Raw genomic sequence first — 19,332 nt, 5'->3', positions numbered from 1 at the left:
GTTATTGTGGAAGCTGGTGCTCCCCAAGGTGGCTGTTCCAGGTTCCATGAGTCTTCTGATCCGGCAGCCAATGCCCACCAAGTATTTCCCACATGACAATTCCTTGCTGAGTCTGCAAAGAGCAATTAATTCCAACTTCTGCTCCTGTGCCCACCTGCTATAATAGATGTGTGTGAAGAGTGCAGTGGAAGAAACTTGGTGGGTTGGAGGACTTCGCAGATAAGTCCTATGAAGTGGGCCATGCAGTATGTTAGGGGGTTTAGGATGGGGACAACATTCTAGGCACAGATTCTAGTTTGTGCAACAACTTAGAAGGGGGAATGAGCAAGCTTCAGGGGGGAGTGAGGTTTGGCTCTGCGGGATGGGTGTGGGGAGCAGTCCACAGTGGCATAGGATGGGTTTATAAACAGTCCCCTCCTTTCTGTCCACAGGTGGCCCTAGTTTGCCAGTCATCTTCAGGAGGCCAGTCCAGAAGATCTCTCCCACCTCTGCCTTTGCCATGGCCACAAGAACCATTATCATTGACCATAGGTCTGGCTTTTTGAAGGCTGGATTGTCTGATTTGAATGTGCCTCAGATGGTTTTCCTGAGCATTGTGAATTATACCCCCTACCAGGACAACCCTGGCCCCAGCTACACCCAAAAGTGCATGAATCTGGGCATTGACATTTACCATCCTGACACCTTTAGCTACCCCATAGAGCATGTCCTCAACTGGGACGGTGTGGAGAACATCTGGTCATTTGTCTTGGAGAAACATAGGCAGGAGCATGTGGACTCCCCATATTGATCACAGAGTCTCCCAGGAGGGGGCCTGTGGGCCGACAGAAGACCCTGGAGGTAAGGCCTTCTCTGGGCTTCCCTTCCTGGGGAGGGGGCAAGAGGCTAGCACTTTGTGTGTAGACATGACTGGGCATCGACAACTCTGCTTTTTAAATAATTTGTGCTACAGATGTTTACTGAGCATTTAGTGTGTGTCTGATACAGTACTAGACCAGAGGCTCCTACTGCAGAGAAAAATATAGCAATGCCAGTACACCGGAAAGGGAGTTCTATTGGAGATGCTGGATATTTATTCATGGACTCCATAAATGTTCACAGACAAGGTTCCAGGCCTCAGCGCTTACATTCTGGGGGAAGACCTAGACCACAAGTATGTAAACAAATGAGAATTGTAGATAGTGATTAGTTCTAGAGACAAACAAAAACGGCTGGCTGGTGGGGAGAGGGGAAGCCCCTTTGCTAGAGGGTGGTCAGGGAGGGCTTCTCTGAGGAGGTGATTTAAAACGGCAAAGATTGAGCTCAGGGAGCTATGTTTGGGATAGGACAGGTAGTAAGTGGGATGATGAGATCTGCAGGGTCAGATCAAGAAAGCCTGTAGACCATGGAGAGCGTTTGGATTTTGCTCTGAATCAAGAGTTGGCAAATTGCAGCCATGTGCCAAACTGGTCCACTTCCTGTTTTTGTAAATGAATTTTTATTGGAACATAACTATGCCCATTCATTTATATACTGTCATGTCTGAGCTCATACTACAACAGCAGAGTTGAGTGGATATGCCCACAAAACCTAAAATATTAACTGTCATAGGTTTGCTAGATAATACATAGGATACCTAGTTAGATTAAAATTCAAATAAACAACAAATAAATATTGCATGGGCTATACTCAGTACTAACAATTATTCATTGTTTATCTGAAATTCAAATAGAACTGGGCATTCTGTATTATTTTTAATTAGTTGTAAGTTTACAGAAAATGTACTGTATTTACATGCAGAAAATATAATTTCCATATCCCCACCTACACCCCCATTATTAACATCTTGCTGTAGAGTGGTATATTTGTTACAATTGATGAAAGAATATTATTACTATAGTAGTACTATCAACTAGAGTCCATGGTTTATATTAGGGCTCAGCAGGTATGTTGTACAGTCACATATTTTTAAAAATTTTATTCTAGTAATATATGCAACCCAAATTTCCCCTTTCAACTACATTCAAATATATAATCCAGGGCTGTTAATTATGTTCACAATGTTGTGCTGCCATCACCACCCTCTATTACCAAAACTTTTCCATCATCCCAAATAGAAACTCTATACTTCAGCCATTAATTCCCCATGACCTATCCCATACCCCAGACCCTGGTAAGCTATATTCTAGTCTGACTCCATGAGTTTTGCTTATTCTAATTCACATCAGTGAAGATCATACAATATTTGTCCTTTTGTGTCTGGCTTATTTCATTCAACATGATGTCTTCAAGGTTCATCCACGTTGTAGCATGTTGCAGCACTTCACTTCTTTTTATGGCTGACTAATATTCCATTGCATGAATATGCCACATTTTATCTGTTCATCTGTTGATGGACATTCGGGTTGCTTGCCCTTTTGGCTGTGTGAATAATGCTGCAGTGAACATTGATGAGCCAATGTCTATTTGAGTCCCTGCTTTCAATTATCTTGGGTGTATACCTAGAAGTGGAATTGCCGGGTCATATAATTCTATGTTTAACTTTCTGGGGACTCACCAAATTGTCTCCCACAGCAGCGGCGTCATTTAAATTTCTACCAACAGTGAATGGGTGTTTCCATTTCTTCACATCTGCCCTAACTCTTGTAATTTTCTTTCTTTTTTTTTTAATAGTAGCTATTATAGTGATTGTGAAATGGTGTGTTGTTGTGGTTTTGTTTCGAATGTCCCTAATGGCTAATGATGTTAAGCATCTTTCTATGTGCTTTTGGCCAATTGTCTTATGGTCTTTTGAGAAATGTCTATTCAAGTCTTTTCCCCATTTTTGAATTGGGTTGCTTATCTTTCTGTTGTTGAGTCGTAGGATTTCTTTCTACTTTCTGGAGTTAAATCTTTATTGGATTTGTGGCTTCCAAATGCTTAGGCTGTCATTTTACTTTCATGATAAAGAACTTTGATGAAAAAATTTATAATTTTGATGAGGTCCCCCTTTCTATTTTTTTTCCCTTGTGTTGCTTGTACTTTTGGTGTAAGTTTCTTAGACTACTATCGTCTAACACATGGTCCTGAAGATGCTTCCCTCCATTTTCTTCTAGAAGTTTTATAGTTCTGCTTCTTATATTTAGGTCTTTGATCTATTTTGACTTGATTTTTGTATAAGGTTCTTCTTTCTTTTGCAAGTAGACATCCAGTTTTCCTCAGCACTATTTGTTGTAGAGAATATTCTTTCACGTTGAGTGGATTTGGCACCCTTGTCAAAAATCAGTTGGCTGTATATGTGAAGGTTGATTTATGGGCTCTTAATTTGATTCCATTGGTCCACTTGTCTTTCCTGTGCCAGTACCATGCTATTTTGATTACTGTGACTTTGTAATAAATTTTAAGATTGAGAAGTGTGAGTCCTCCAACTCTATTCTTCTTTTTCAAGATGGCTTTGGCAATTTGGGGCCCTTTATCATTCCATATAAATTTATGATAGGCTTTTTTTTTTTTGTCTAATTGCTCTGGCAAGAACTTCCAGAACCATATTTTTTTGTTTTTGTGTTTTTGGTGTGGGAAGTAGGTGCATGGTCCAGGAATCGAACCCAGGTCTCCTGCATGGCAGGCGAGAATTCTACCACTGACCTACCCTTGCACTACCCCCAGAACCATATTGACTAGCAATGGTGAGTGGGCATTCTTGTCTTGTGTCTGATCTTAAAGGGAAAGTTTGTAGTCTTTCACCATGGGGTATGATGTTAGTGGTGAGTTTTCATATATACCTTTTATCATGTTTGGGAACTTTCCTTCTATTCCTAGTTTCTAAGTGTTTTTATCAGGGAATGTTGGATTTTGTCATATGCCTTTTGTGCATCAGTTGAGATGACCATTTTTTTCTCCTTCATTCTATAATGTGGCATATTACATTATTTGAATTTCTTATGCTGACCTGCCCTTGCAAACCAGGGTTAAGTATCACTTGATCATACTGTATAATTTTTTAAATGTGCTATGGATTTGGTTTTCCAGTATTTTTTTTGAAGATTTTTGTATCTATATATAGAAGGGATACTGGTATGTGATTTTCTTTTCTTGTAGTATCTGTATGTGGGTTTGGTATGAAGGTGATGCAGGCCTTAGAGAATGAGTTAAAGAGTATTCCCTCTTCTTATAATTTTTTGGAAGAGTTTGAGCAGGGTTGGCGTTACTTCTTGGAATGTTTGTTAAAATTCACGAGTAAAGTCATCTAGTCCTGGGTTTTGCTTTGTTGGGAGGTTCTGATTACTGATTCATTCTCTTTAATAGTTATTGATCTGTTGAGATCTTCTATTTGTTCTTGAGTCAGCTTAGGTAGTTGCGTGTTTCTAAGAATTTGTCCATTTCATTTAGGTTATCTAATTTGTTGGCAATACAGTTGTTCACAGTTACCTCTTATCATCTTTTTTTCTGTGGGGTCAGTAGTAATGACCCCGCTTTCATTTCTGATTTTAGTTATTTGCGTCCTCTCTCTTTTTTCTTTGCTGGTTTGCTAAAAGTTTGCCAATTTTATTGATCTTTACAAGGAACCAGCTTTTGGTTTTTTGATTCTCTCCACTCTAGTTTTTGTTATTTTCTTCCTTCTGCTCTCTTTGGGTTTAGTTTGCCTTTCTTTTTCTAGATGTTCTGGTGTTAATATTACGTCTCTGGTTTGAGATCGCTCCTCTTTTTAAGGAAAGCATTTAGAGCTATACATTTCCCTCTCAGCACTGCCTTTGCTGCATCCCATAAATTTTGGTAGGTTTTCATTTTCATTTACTTCAAATTCTTTTCTGATTTCCCTTGTGATTTTTTTTCTTTGACCCATTGGTTTTATAATTTCCACATATTTGTATATTTTAAGTTCTCCCTCTGTTATCGATTTCTGGCTTTATTCCATTGTAGTTGGAGAAGATACGTTGTACGACTTAAATATTTTTAAATTTATTGAGACTTGCTTAGTAACCTAATATATGGTTTGTTCTGGAGAGAGATCTATGTGCACTGGAGAAGAATGTGTATTCTATTGCTGTTGGGTGACATGTTCTATATACGTCTGTTAGATCTAGTTGGTGTAGAATATTTTTCAAGTCTTCTATTTTCTTACTGATTTTCTGTCTAGATATGGTGTCTGTTATTGAAAGTAGTTTATTGAAGTCTTCTACTATTAATGTGGAAGTGTCTGTTTCTTCCTTCAAACCTGTTAATATTTTCTTCATATATTTTGGGGCTCTGCCATTAGGTACTAATATGTCTTCTTGTTGAATTAACCCCTTTATCAATATATAATGACCTTCTTTATTCCTCATAATAGTTTTGACTTAAAGTATATTTCATCTGCTATTTGGTATAGGTACCCCAGCTTTCTTTTGGTTAATTCTTGCATGGTATATATTTTTTCTATTCTTTCACTTTCAAACGTCTTATGTCTAAATTTAAGGTGAGTTTCATGTAAACAGCGTATAGTTGGGTCATGCTTTTTAACCCATTCTGCCAGTCTTTGCCTTTTGACTGGAGAGTTCAATCCATTTATCTTCAACATAACTGCTGATAATGTAGGACTTTATTCTATCATTTTTCTGTTTTCTCTTTGTAAGTCTTATACCTTTTTGACTCTCAATTCTTCTGCTAATGCCTACTTTCAAATTTATTTGTATTGTGTCATCACTTCTCATTTTTTCCTGAATGTATTTTTCATATATTTTCTTTGTGGTTATAGATTTAAAAGTTACCATACTTAATTTATATAACAATCATATTTGATTTGATACCAAGTTCTCCCTCTTCAATAGCCTGTATATATACTATTCCTATACTCCTCTGTCCCCACCTTTTTGTGTGTGTGTGTGTTTTATAACTTGTTACAAATTATAACTTTGTACATTGTATATCCAAACCCACAGATTTATCATTATTTTTTTATGCATTTGCATTTTACCACCTGTAAGAAGTGAAGTTACGTACCAAATGTACAATACAAAAATACTGCCATTTATAATTACCCATGTGGTTACTATCACTGGAGGTCTTTATTTCTTTATGATGCTTTGAGCCAATGTCTTATGTCCTTTCCCTTCATTCTGAAGTACTCCCTTTAGCATTGCTTAAAGGGCAAGTCTAGTGGTAATGAACTCACTACACTGTGTCTGGGTGTGGATCTCTGAGTTTATCCTGTTTGTGATTCACTGGACTTCTTGAATGTACATATTTATGTTTTTAATTAAATTTGAGGATTTCTCTGCAATTAAATCTTTGAATATTCCTTTTGCCCCTTTCTCTTTTTCTTCTCCCTCTGGGAAGCCCATAATGCATATTTTGGTTCACTTGAGGGTGTCCCACAGGTTTCTTAGGCTCTGTTTACTTTAATTCTTTTTTCTTTTTGCTCCTCATCCTGAATCATTTTAATTGTCTTGTCTTTGAGTTCACTGATTCTTTCTTCTGGCAGCTCCAATCTGCTGTTGAAACCCTCTAGGGAATTCTTCATTTCAGTTATTATGGTCTTCAGCTCTAGTATTTCAGTTTGCCTCCTTTTTAAAATTCTTTTTCTTTATTGAGATTCTCATATTGTTCAATCATTGTTTTCCTTATATCCCTTAGTCCTTTCTCCATGCTTTCCTTTATCTCCTTAAGCTTCTTGAGGATCATTTTTGAAACTTCTTCTAGTCCTCTTCTTTTATAGTTTTGATATTTTAAAGTGTCAACTCTGGGATTTAGTCTCTGAGCTGTCCATTTCTTAAGTTTGTATCCAGCTTGTGATATGACAGACTTCCTTGAGTGCCAGAGATTACAAAATCAAACAAGCCCAAGTAAAAAGTACCTTTCACAGTCTTTGCAAACGGCTCTGCTTGGCTAGTGGTCTCCTTCAGAGTTTAGGCCTCCTGTCAAGAAGAACAGCCTAAGGCAAATGAGAAATGCAGGGTTTTCTCTGTCTTATCTGACCCTGCATGGAGTCTGCTTCTTGTGGTAGACTTGTGCTTGTTCATGGCCTTAGGTATTCCCTTGTACAGAAATTTGTATGCCTCCTCTACAACCTGTGAATTCACCTCCTCCTGGGTGCTCTATTATATGACTTAATACATATACTCCTGTGTCCTTGGCCACCTCGACTTCATTTTTTCTTACACCATTTTTGCTGTCTGCAAGCTGCTTTCTGCCTTTAGGACAAATTCTGGGAGAATGAGCCTGAGTTAATTTCACTGGTTCAGTCTTTCAGGCTTCCACCTATTGGTACTGACATATTGGCTCCCCAGCATGTGCATAGAGGTTACTCTGATCCCTGGAACAATGTTTGGGACCCAAAATGAGAGCACAGGCTGGCTCCACACTGCATTGAGAGTGGGGGAACTGGGACTAGCAAGGCATGATAAGTATCTCCTGCCACTTTTCAAGCCACTTTTTCTTGTTTGGCACTTGCTTGGTTAGTTACTGCAACCATTAACTATGTTCCTGAATTTTAAGGAAGATGGTTCTGCCTGTTTTTGGTTCTGCTAGTTTTGAAGAGATTCTGTTGGGGGTTGGCACCTGGAACATCTTAGCCTGCCATCTTGGTTGACCAGAAGTCTATACTGAATTGCATTCTGTATTTTTATTGCCTACGTCTGGTGAGCCTAACTATCTGGCCCATTACAGAAAAAGTTTCCTTACCTCTGTTCTAAACAAATGGGAAGCTCCTAGAGAGTTTCAAGTGATATCCAATATTTCTCTTTTTAAAAGGAAACATTGGTTTCTATTGAGAAATGATTAATGGGGGATGATACCCTGAAAGTAGGAGTAGAGCGGACCTCCCTCCCTTTGAGGGGAGAAGATGGACTTGTAGTTAGTGGTCAGAGGTCCCACAGAAGGATGAAATGTGCATTCTTGCTATATTCATAGGTTCAGAACCTTGGGGATGTAGTCTGAGATGGGAAATTGGGGAGAGAGGGTTCTATACAGTGATAGAGGGTGATGGGAAAGGGGAGAAAATTAGATCAGGGACTTGGCCAATTCCTAAAAATCAGAAATTTCATTGCTTTTTAAAAATTAAGTTCTCATATACCACCCCTCATACACAGAGTTTTCCCTGTTATTAACATTTTGAATTAGTGTGGTACCTTTGTTAAAATTGATGAAGCGATGTTGTAATTATGCTATTAACTATAGTCTATCATTTGTATTAGCATTCACTTATGTGTTGTACAGTTCTATGTTATTTTCACAGCTTTGCCTTGAAATTTGCAATGAATTTAAAAAACAAAAGACTTCACCTTGCAAGCAGTGAGTGCATTTCTTTATTTTTTAAAGATTGTTTATATCCCCATGTTTTTGAAGGCAACAGTGAATGTGCAGCTCTTGTTTCTTTTTAAATCTCGTCTTCCCTCTTTTAAAGAGTGGGCCCAGGCTGCAACTCTGATACCTGGGTATGCCCCTCCCCTATTTATCCCCCCCCCCACACACACACACACTCACCAGGAATCTCGGCAGCATTTCCTGTAGTCTGACTGTCCTTCCCACCACTCTCCCTGAAGCCGTCTTCTGAAAGGCCATCATCAAACAAATTCCGAGGGCCAATCTAGTTGTTTCTATTTCTCTAGAGCCCCTCCCTAATTCCCACAGCCCAAGTTCCAGATGCTATGGACTGGAATTCTGGAGGCAACCTCTGAATCCCCTAAGGATAAGATCTATACTGTCTTCTGTTTCGAGAGCTGAGCATCCAGTAGGTTCTCAGAGTAACAGAATTGGCCCCAGATTTTTGCTTGGGGAAAATACATGGATTGTGCTCTCCTTCCCTGCAGATAATGTTTGAGTTACTGAATGTCCCATCCAGTATTCCTGGCTAACCAGATGGAGATGTCCCTGTATGCCTCTGGCCTCCTGACTGGTGTGGTGCTTGACTCTGGCTATGGCTTGACCCGCGTGCAGGCTTTCCATCTGGGCCACTCCTTGCACGCTAGTGCCAAGACAGTGGAGTTTGCTGGCCAAGATCTCTCTGCTTACCTCTTCAGGAGCCTCTTTAAGGAGAACTACAATAGCCATGACCTGTTTCTGTTGGATACGGTTGTCACAACTCAGGTGAACAGGTGCTATGTGCCACAGAACCTGGAAGAGGCTCTGGGCCTCTATCAGAGCCTGCTGAGCGGCTCAGACAAAAACAACACCTACCAGCGTCCTGATGGCTCCCTGGTGCAGCTGGCTCCAATGCAGTGGCTGGCCCCCGAGATGTTCTTCAGTCCCCAGATGTTTGGCATGCAAGGGCCCAGCATCTCCCAGGCTGTGTTGGATTCTATCAAGACTTGCAAAATCTCCCTGCACTCGATTCTGACCTCCCATGGGATAGCCTGTGGGGGGAACACCCTCTATCCTGGCTTCACCAACCGCTTGTACAAGGAGTTGAACAGGGATCAGCTTCCCTCCACCAAGGCCATAATATGGGCTGGTTTGCATAGAAACTTTAGCATCTGGCTAGGAGCATCTCTTGTGGCTCATCTTTCTACTTACAGGTCTGAGTGGATGACCAGAGAGGATTACAATGAGAGTATGAGGTTGTGACCTGTGGGCTGGCTCCTGGGAGTGGGGTTTCATCAGCATGGGCAGAGGTGGATCGATTTCAGGGAAAAGGTCTGGGCAGGGGTGGGGTGGGAATGGGGTGGGATTAGCTGTTGGCTTTGGAATTCTGAAGTCACGAGGGATGTTTTTAGGTCTAGAGTTTTAACTTGTTTCAAGAGTGGTGTCCAACCCATGGGAAGACATGGTGTCATCCATGGAAACCTTACAGGCCTTCTCCCAGGCGTGGTTTATCTTGGGGTGGAGTGGCCACCTCCATGGCAAATAGTCACCTATTTTTCATAGGCATCTCCCTTGGGTTGTCCCATTCTTCTTGTTGAGTTGGTTTTAACTGGGATGGGAGAGAATGGGACCTTCTGCTAGATCCCCAATTATTTTTGACTAGTTGATGGGGAGCGTTGAGGATAGAGAGTTGATGGCTCTTTCTTTCTAGGGAGACTTGCTGCAGGTGAGCCTGGAGCACCCTTCCCACCCATGGCCTGGGTCTTGGTTTATATATGCAAATAAACAATTTAATTGGAAGATGTGCTGGCTCCTGTGATGGATAGGGATAGAGTGGAACCCCTAGGGGACATCTAGCAAGCGGCCCTTGTTTAGGGGTTCAGGGAGAGTGAGTAGGAGAGACCCAGGGCCAGTTCTGAGGGGCCTCCTGTTCTTCCACTGCCTTCTTCTCTCCATTCACCCCAGATGCCCCAATATTCTGTTAAAGTTTGAGTTCTTATTAGTTAAATATTTATTCATTATGTGCAGGTCCTGTGCTAGGCATTGAGGGCTTTGAGGTAAAAAAATAAATAAATGAGGTTTCTTTTCTCAAGGAAATTACAGTCTATGGTGGGGACACAGACAGACAACAAGGAAATATATCTCAGATAAAGAATGAAATGAATCAAGTGTAAATGAGACCTGGGTTGAGGAAGGGATGGCCACTTTAGGTGGGGTGGACTGCCAGGGAGGCCACTTGGGATCCTTGTTAATTGCATCCTCTCCTTCCTTGACACATTGTGAGACAGCACTTCCCAGTTCTCCTGCAGGAGGTAGGGCTACATGACTGACTTCTGGCCAATTCAGTATGTGCCTGACCCTGAAAATGTCCCTAATCAGCCTGCGGTATGTAGAGGATCCAGTAGAGGACTAAGAAAGCATTGGGGATGGCAGAACTACATGAAGGAAGGAGCCTGAAAGCCTGGGTGGAGCAGAGCCTCCTCCCCGATCCCCACCCAATCTCGCCAACCTGCTCTAGACTAGGACAGGAGGAAGAATCTATTATTCAGCCACTGAGATTTGAAAGTGTTTGTTACAGCAGCTGTTTGCTTACTCAGACTAATAAAGAGAAAGGAGCCATAACTTCCTATCTGTTTAACAAACATTTTTCTGGTAAGTGGCAGAACTGACATTTGAACCCAGTCTGGGCTCTCGACCACTAGGTCATATGGCTGCTCCCCATGAGCTCCCCAAAAATGGGCTCATGGCTTCCTAGTGTTAAGCCTGAAGCCCAAGGAACCCTAACGTTTCAGAGTTCAGTTCACCTTGTCTTTGAACACATGAACCAAATTCTCAGTCATAACTTTATTTCCAAACTTGGGCCATGAGTGATCTCAGGGCAAGAAATGGGAACCTAAAGTGATGACAATTTAGTGGAATGGCTCAGAAATTGGCCAGCACAGGCTCAGCGGACTTAGAGTAAAACTTGAATTACAGGCTGGTCCTGACATTAGCTGAGCTACCTTGAGCGAGTTACTTAATCTCCTGAATCTATCAGGTACAAAATAAGAAGTAATACTTCTTTTCAGAGATTTAGGGTTAAGGGTGAACTAAGATGAGAGCTGGAGAAGTGACTTTGAAAAGTAGAAAACACCATTAAAATATGGGATGTGATTTAAGAATGTTAGCATTTGGTATCAGTCTCCTACTAAATGGGCGTATCAATAACGAAAGTGGTTGCTGTCATGTTACTTGGCATTGTGGTGTGTGTTTTATAAACGGAATTGTGTTTTACCCTCACATACACATTGTGAGATGAATGGTATTTTCCCCAATTTGCAAATAAGAAAACTGAAGCTTAGAGATATTAAGCACTCGCTTAAGTTCACACTGAAGCCAAGCTAAAAGTAATTTGTCCCAGGAATGGATTCAGCATTGCTAGAAAATCAGACTAAAAATGGCTTAAATGGATAGGGATTTGTCTCAGGTACAAGTAGGAATCCCAGATGTGGTTCAACTACATCATCAAAGACTCTATTTTTCCACCTTTAGGGTAGCTGTGTTGCCTTATTGTCATAAAATGACTGTTGCACCTCCAGGCATCACATCCATATTCCCTGCAGGAAGAGGAAGGGTAAAGGGAGCATGTCATCTGAGTTTAACCCTTTATATTAGGAAAGTCTCACTCAGCAGACTTCCACTTATGTCTCACTGCTTAAAGGTAGCTAAAAGAAAGGGGAGACAGGTCGCCACTGGGTGAGCCAATCCATAGTGTCTACCCCTTGGCATAGGAAGAATTTGAACTGCGGTCTGTCCATGCAAACTAACCACTGCCTCCCCAGCTTTCTGTGCCCTGTTGGATTCCTCGGTCTGAAGCAATGCAGAAATGTCATTTTTTTTTTTTCAGACTTGAACTGAAACTGCTTTTGGATAGCAATCAAAGTGTTGACATATTGAGCAGTAATCTTTGTGTTTGAAACCTGTATATTTGTGTATACCTGAGCTTTAAAAGGCAGAAGGGGGGAAACTCAGAAAATAAATATGATAGAGAGGAAAGAACTGGAGAAGAGATGGGCAAGGGGTATTTTCTTTCCTTATTTAGCTCTGGGCAACTGTCATCAGAACTCTTTTTCTCATTTTATTCCAAATGTAACATTTAACCTTTCTGCTCAAGCATCAAATCTGGCTGCCTGGTGTATAATTATGAACTTTACTTTCCTTTCTCTCCCCCCTCCCCCACCCCAGAAGCTTTTAAAACTCCCTCACTGGGTTTTAACTCCCTCACTCTCTCTCCTCCAAGTCTCCAATTAAATTAAAAATAGCAGTTCCGTGGGGCTGTACAGGGCCATCAACCTAACGCAGAACTGCTGGCACACCAGGCCTGGCGGGGCAGCGAGTGGTGCCCAGAAGATGCCTGTTGGTTCCAGCATGGCCTAGCAGCTGCTCAGAGCTGGGGGAGGCTTAACATCCACAAGGGGTCTTGGGCTACAGCCAGGGGCAGCCAGGTGCAGGGGGCTGAGAAGCAGGGTCTTGGCAGCTGAGGGTGGCAGGGGCTGGGTGGGGCTGGCAGAGGGGACAAAGGGAAGTGGCCCCAGGAGGGCCATCCCCAGTTGAGAGTGCGCAGTCCTGCCAGTTTCTCTTTCCATTACCAAGGCTGGGGGTTGGCACCCTTGTATTTTAGTTTGGGTTGGGTGTGATGCTCTAGTTCCTTGAAACAATCCTGGCAGAAGCTGTAGGTTCTGCTGAAGCTGAGCATGAAGACGGTATTAACTCTGAGTACCCTCCTGGCTCTAGAGAAGCTTCTACTGCCTTTTCCTACCTTTCTCCATAGAGGCATATGGTGGAATGGATTAGGGTGAGGGCTCTGAAGGGAGGGACTGCCTGGATTGGGATTCCTGATCTGATGCTTTCTGCCTAGGTTGCCGTGGGGGCAGTTACTTAACTTCTTTGTACCTCAGTTTTCCCTTCTGCAAAGTGGTGATGACCACAGTGCCTTCCTCAGGATAGTTTTTATTATTACCATATGATCTTGATGCATTAGCACATATAAAGCATTTAGCAAGTACCAGACACATAAAGGTCGCTAGTTGTTAATTTCTGTTCACACCAGCTTTTATCGACCAAATCCTTAGGCAAAACCCTGGCTTTTCTGTTTATTTTCATTTGCTCACTTGCAGATAGGTTCCAGGGTTACAAAATGAATAAAACATAATTAATAAAGTGTTGGTTTACTTTCTAGGGGGAAGCATCACAGGGTATTTTAATTTTTTGCCTTGTCTGTGTGTTGGGATAGAGTCACGTCTTGTATAGGATGGGGAATGATTGCTACAAAGAGAGGTAGACAGCAGTTTTCTGTAGAAAGTGATGCCTGAGAGGACTCTGCCAGAAGGGCAGGACTTTGTGCAGGCTATTCTTTTTGTTTGGAATGCTTGTCTCCACTGCCACCCCCATAGTTGCCTTTGACAATCTGGTATGAGAGGGGGTTTGTAAATAATTGGAGCATTTACAATGGCTGGGGGAAAAGGGTTGTAAGGGCAGGGAAGGAATGGGGAGAGATGAAAGTGGAGAGGTTGGCAGAGCCAGTCAAGTGCCAGACCAAGGAGTGACAATTTTATCTTGAAGGTGATGGGGGGCCGGAAAGAATTGCAAGCAGGGCCATGACATCACTTGAAGAATAAGAGCTCTGGGTGCAGTTGGGAGGATGGCCCACAGAAGGATCAGACCAGAGCAATAATGTAAATCGTGAAAATGGGCACTCCATTAGACTAAGGGCTAAACACCTTGCCTTACCCAGAACCTTGGGGTCATGGTGGAGTGAAGGGGCCAGCAGAGCTTCCTTCCTATTGTCCAACAAGGGCTGCTAGTAGTTGTCAATTTTAGACCATTTTGGGCCAGAGTGGTGGCAGGAGAGGCAGTCCAGAGTGCAGGACTTGGGAAGAGATGTCTCTGGGGTGGGAGAGGGCAAAGTGTGCCCTGCACCAGTTTGGAAGTTTGCTTGGCTCTATATACTCTCCCTTTCAGCACTTGGAAGTCCTGGACAGCTCCGGGGACTTTTCCCTTCTTTGCCTGGCTTATTCAGGCCATCCTGTTCCTAGAAGTCAATCCCTGCTGTGAAAGCAGGAAGCGTGAGATGAGAGGAGAGGGCTCCACTGATGGAACAAGACAGACCCAGGGTTGAATCTCTGTTCCCCACGTGTGGGCAGTACTGCCTGGGGCAAAGAATGGTCCCTCCCTGGTAAAGTAGGGATAACAGTACTTACCTCACAGGGTTGCTGTAGGGATTAAATTCATTTATCCATTCAGTAAATATTCATTAAGTCTGTACTCTGTGCTGGGCCTTTCCCAGGTTCTATTAAGTTGAAGAATGTGTATGAAGTGGCTTAGCACAGAGCCTGACACATAGCATTGAGCGTACTGAGTGTACATTTTCTCCTGGAGTCATTTGTCTAGACAAATGATGCCAGGAACAACTTGGTACAGATATCATAAAGCGCCAGCAAAAACCTCATGCATGTTTCTAGCAGAGGTTCCTTTCCATCCTGACTTTGATTAACTTTTCCACTGAGGTGTTAGAATCTTGATATGCAACCACTCTCGGGGATCTCTGGAGTTGAAAAGAGGCCCCAAATCGAGTCTGAGAGGTGGCGCCAACCCTTCTCATTAAGTCAGAGTCAACCGGACTTACCTGAGGTCCTGCTGCTGCACCTGACACCCAGCTCTGTGGTTCTCTTAGGGACCATTTCTCCCTCCAGGTAGAGGATACTTAACCCAGCAAGGATGACACTGATGGAATTGAAGACCCAGCTAGGTGCTTTGTACTGCTGGAAACACAGAGGAAAGACATCATCCTACTTTCCAGGATTCGATGGGGAGTAGACGGGACCAAGGAGGGAGCAAGCCAGAGCCACCTTCTCTGTAGCCATGCACTTGTGCCCTCACAACCTGCAACCAGTTCTCCTGGCCAGCCTCCCAGGGCAAATCAGGCTCCTGGAGGGGGAGGGGGAGCCCTGCAGCACTGTTCTCCTTGGAGTCATTGGCTGGGGGATGGGGCTGGCCATAATGGCTGTGTTTAATTTCTCCAGGGCCCCCATTATAAATTCCATAACTCTACCAGTCAAAACATGACTAATTCCTAGGACTCCAGCCCCCACCTGGGAGTTGAAAGCCCAGTGCTGTTTTTCTGCCTTTCATCACCACTAATAAAGGCTTGGCAGTCGGAATTTAGCTACTGTGGGTGATTTTCTTATATTTGTAGGTTTTCCCTCCCTGCCCCCCCGCCCCCCGCTCCCTACTTCAGGTCGCTACAGAATAAATGCTTGCTTGCTGGGCTGGTTTGCCACCAGCTTTGCAAAATTCCCAGCCTGAAAAGCTGTGGGTCTGGGGGAAGTTTGCAGAGAAGAGGCTGTGGTGTTCAGGGTTGATTGGGCCTTTGATGATTCTGACAAGGGCAGGATGCTGTTTGATTTATGGAGAAAAGAATGGGTTTGTGGAAAATAAATAGAGTGAAATTGCAGATGTGATGTTTAACCTACCAAAGAGAACGTGATTCAGGAAGCCTCGTTCTCTCTCTCACAGCCAGAATAACAGCCATCGGGGGAGTGGGTGGTAGAGACAGTGAGCCTGTGTAAAAATCCCTGCTTCAGCCCCACAAGCTGCAAGGCTTCTGGCAGGTTGCTTAGCCTTTCTGGGCCCCAGTTTCCTTATCTGCAAAAAGGTACTGATGAAACGTCACCCCTGAAGTCTGTGTGTTCCATGATTGGGGATGCATTTAGCACAGTACCTGGCTTATCAGAAGGAGGCTATCCAAGATTGGGGGACAAAGCCCCCATGATCATATTATTTATTTATTTATTTTTGCAAGGGCAGGCAGTGGAAATCGAATCCCGCAATGGTCATGTTATTTTATCTAACATCTTAGTCATTGTATATCCCTTACTTATTCCCTGAGGGCCTTGCAAGCTATTAGCTTGTTCTCTTTGCAGTAAACTGCCAACTTGGCTTTCATCTCTCTAAAAATCATGCCTGTTTCCAATGACATGGTCCTTTACCTAGAGTGAGTGTGGCCCCACTCCATTTGGGAGATGGTGGAGTCTTTGATGCAGGGAGTTGGTGTGGGGCATGTGAATGAAGGGAGTGGGTATTGAGGGCTGGCCCTGCCTTGGGAGAAAAGGCTGGGGATGGTGGGGTCAAGGCCGTAGGTGAGGATGGGAAGTAGGTTTCAAGGAGCTGTCATGGAGACCTGAATGTGAACTCTGCCTCAGTCACTAGCTGTGTGACCTTAGGCTGGTTGCTTAGATCTCTGAGCTTCTAACTCCTCGATCTGTAAAATGAGGTAATAATAGTACCTGGCACGTAGTGTAGAGAGAATAATATGAGATTCTGTAAGCAAAATGCTTAGCACAGTGCCTGGCACTTAGTAAATGTGTAATAAATGGTGTTTGCTATTATTCCTCTTGTTATTTCAATCATTGTTATTAATCCTCATTTAAACTGGTTGAGTGGGGATGGGGGTGGGATTGGCATGACCAGCCTGGCTAGCATTCTGGGGTTATCTGCCCCAGCCAGAGGCTGTGGGTTGCTGAGTTTGCTGCAGTGCGGGAGTACCTTGCCAGACATAGATGGACCCCTTTCAGGGGGGCCTGATACCCCCAAATATTGCTCAGTACATCTTAGACCAGGCTCAGCAGAGGCCTCTTCTCCAAGCTGCCGTCTTGCTGGCTCACAGCTGCCCTGAGGTGGTTAACCGTTCTGATGTGAAAAGCCTCTGCTCTCCTAGCTGCTGGGGGGAAGGGGAGTTGGAGTCAAAAGAGAGCATGTCAGTGTCAGTCAAGGACTCCTTTTAGCAAAACTGTTGGCTGGTGGTCAGGACCTTGAAAGTCAGATTGACCTTGGATAAGGCAGAGTAGCAATAAATAATCTTCCTATTGTCCCTGACCTCAAAGTACCTCCAGAAACAGCCACTTCTCACCTGCTGCACAGCCACCACCTTGGGCCATCATTGAGCACCTGAGTTCTTGCAGGCCCTGTCCGCACCCCGCCCCCACCCCCCATGCAGGCTGCCCTCAATACACACAGCACAGTGAGCCTGTTAAGGGCAGAGTCCTGCCACACAGCCCCTCTACTCAAAAGCCCTCCAGTGACTCACATCTCGCTCTCAATAAAAGCCGAAACGCCACTGCGTCCTCATGGTCGTGTCTGGTCAGGCCCCTCTATGCTCTGACCTCCTCTCCACCCACCCCCTTCCAATGTCTTCCAGCCCCACTGACCTCCCCCCCTTCCATCTTGCCAGTGTGCTCCACCCAGAGCCTTTGCCCCTGCTATTCCTTTGGCACTGGACATCTGCTGCTTTATCCTCTTGTGTCTTCCATTCTCTGCTAGCAACTACCCTGCCATCTCCACACATTCAAAGTAATAGCCACGAACCCCCTGTCTTTCTTCTTCAAATACACATATTTGAAGATAGGCTTTGTGTTTTGTTCCCTGTTGTGTCCCCAGGGCCTAGAACAGTGCTAGCATATAATACATACCCAATTAATAATTGTCAAACAAATGAACAAGTGAGAGCATGTCTGTAATATGCACATAGAATGGACGGCCAGCTCTCCCTTCTTTCCTGAGGTCCAAGAACCGTGATGTGCTCCCACATCCAGCAGGATGTGTTTAGGTTAGCTGCTTGTAGAATTCTTTTGGCATTGAGATAAACATTGGCATGGTTGTATAAGTACAATTGTTGAACTGACTTTCTAGAAGGCTTGAAAGTCTCCCGTCTTCAGGTATATACACTTGGTTTGCTACCTGATAGAATTTCCGTCATGGGATGATGGGTATGAAATGAGGAAAGGAAGCCCAGGGAGGTGACTGGAAGCACTCAAGATTGCCCACTTACTAGTAGCAGAATCAGGGGCAATCCAGGTCATCTTATTCTACAAGCCTCCTTTGTGTTTGTTTGAGTGCCCATGTCTTAAGGTTTGGAGCTATGACAGATGGCGTCTGTCCTCAAAGACTCACTGTCTAGGCCCCCAATCTCATTCCCTGATCCTCCCATCTCAAAGTCCATCATTTAAGGCTTTGTCAACCACCCTTTGCTCCAGCATGCTTCCATCTATGTGTCCCTTCTTCCCTGCCCATGCCCCTTGCCCATCCCTTCCTTCATGCCTCCTGCTCGTCCATCTCACCCTTCTCTTCAATTTGGCTTAAAACATCAATCCCTTCCCCAGCTCAGTCTGTGATTCTGTGTCTCTGACCCTTGTGTGCCATGAGTTGGGACATCTGGACCTCATCTTTATTCCTTGGTGATTTGTGGAGAGGCTGAGCTTTATATCTCTCAACTCAGCTGTAGCTTCTAGAACCCAGGGAATTTATCTCAGCATCCTGGGACAATAGATAAACCAAGTGGAGAGGCTTGAGGCTGGACTGTTAATGGGGGACCCAGGTTCAAAATCCACGTCCACAGTGAATCTTGGTTTTCTCATTTATGAACGAGGATGAATAAACATACCTTGTCATTATTGGGAGGGTAGGATGAGCCATAGCTTGTAAGGCACCTGCCCGTTGTGAAGGTTCAGTGCAAAGCTTGTAGAGCAGTCAAATCCTTGGGGCTCTGTTGCTCACCAGAACTGGGACCTTGTATAAGTCACTGGGCCTTTCTGGGTGTCACCTGCCAAACTGAGCTAATGTCCACCTCAAGAGGTGGTTGTGAGGATTCCTTCGGAGCCTTAGGGAAGCCCACAGCTAAATGCTCCTTGGAATAAAGCTGTCTCATAATTATTGTTGTTGTTGTTTTTAGGATAAAATTTGGAACACCATAGAAGGATAAAGAAGAGATAAGGTCTCTTCCATTTCTTTAATTTACAGATGGGGAAACTGAGACCCAGAGAGGTGGAACAGAGACTCATGTCACTGACTTGCAGGCCTGCCATCTCTTCTTAATTCCACTATTGTTGTCTCTGTCCTGTTCTCTCAGGAACAGTGGGGTCTTCCTGCTGACCTCCAAGTGTGACACTGCCGGGGGTTGTCCATTGGAGGGCTGTAGCTAATGTTCCCACTGGGAGGACTCAAACTCTGGATGCATGAGGCCTGCTTCTTTCCCCTAAATGAGAAAAAATGTCTTGGATACAC

General features: G+C 43.7%; 1 protein-coding gene across 1 annotated transcript; it reads left to right on the top strand.

Annotated features, from left to right (window-relative positions):
- The first annotated feature begins 499 nt into the window (after positions 1-499).
- On the top strand, positions 500-9,498 carry ACTL8 (actin like 8). Its single transcript, XM_077138001.1, is given in 4 exon segments — positions 500-773; positions 776-840; positions 8,745-8,774; positions 8,776-9,498. Coding segments are annotated over 4 exon segments (1,092 nt in total).
- Positions 9,499-19,332: the final 9,834 nt, after the last annotated feature.

The sequence above is a fragment of the Tamandua tetradactyla genome, chromosome 2, assembly GCF_023851605.1.
Source record: "Tamandua tetradactyla isolate mTamTet1 chromosome 2, mTamTet1.pri, whole genome shotgun sequence".
In the NCBI taxonomy this organism is placed as follows: Eukaryota; Metazoa; Chordata; class Mammalia; order Pilosa; family Myrmecophagidae; genus Tamandua; species Tamandua tetradactyla.
This window is presented reverse-complemented; position numbering and strand designations above follow the sequence as displayed.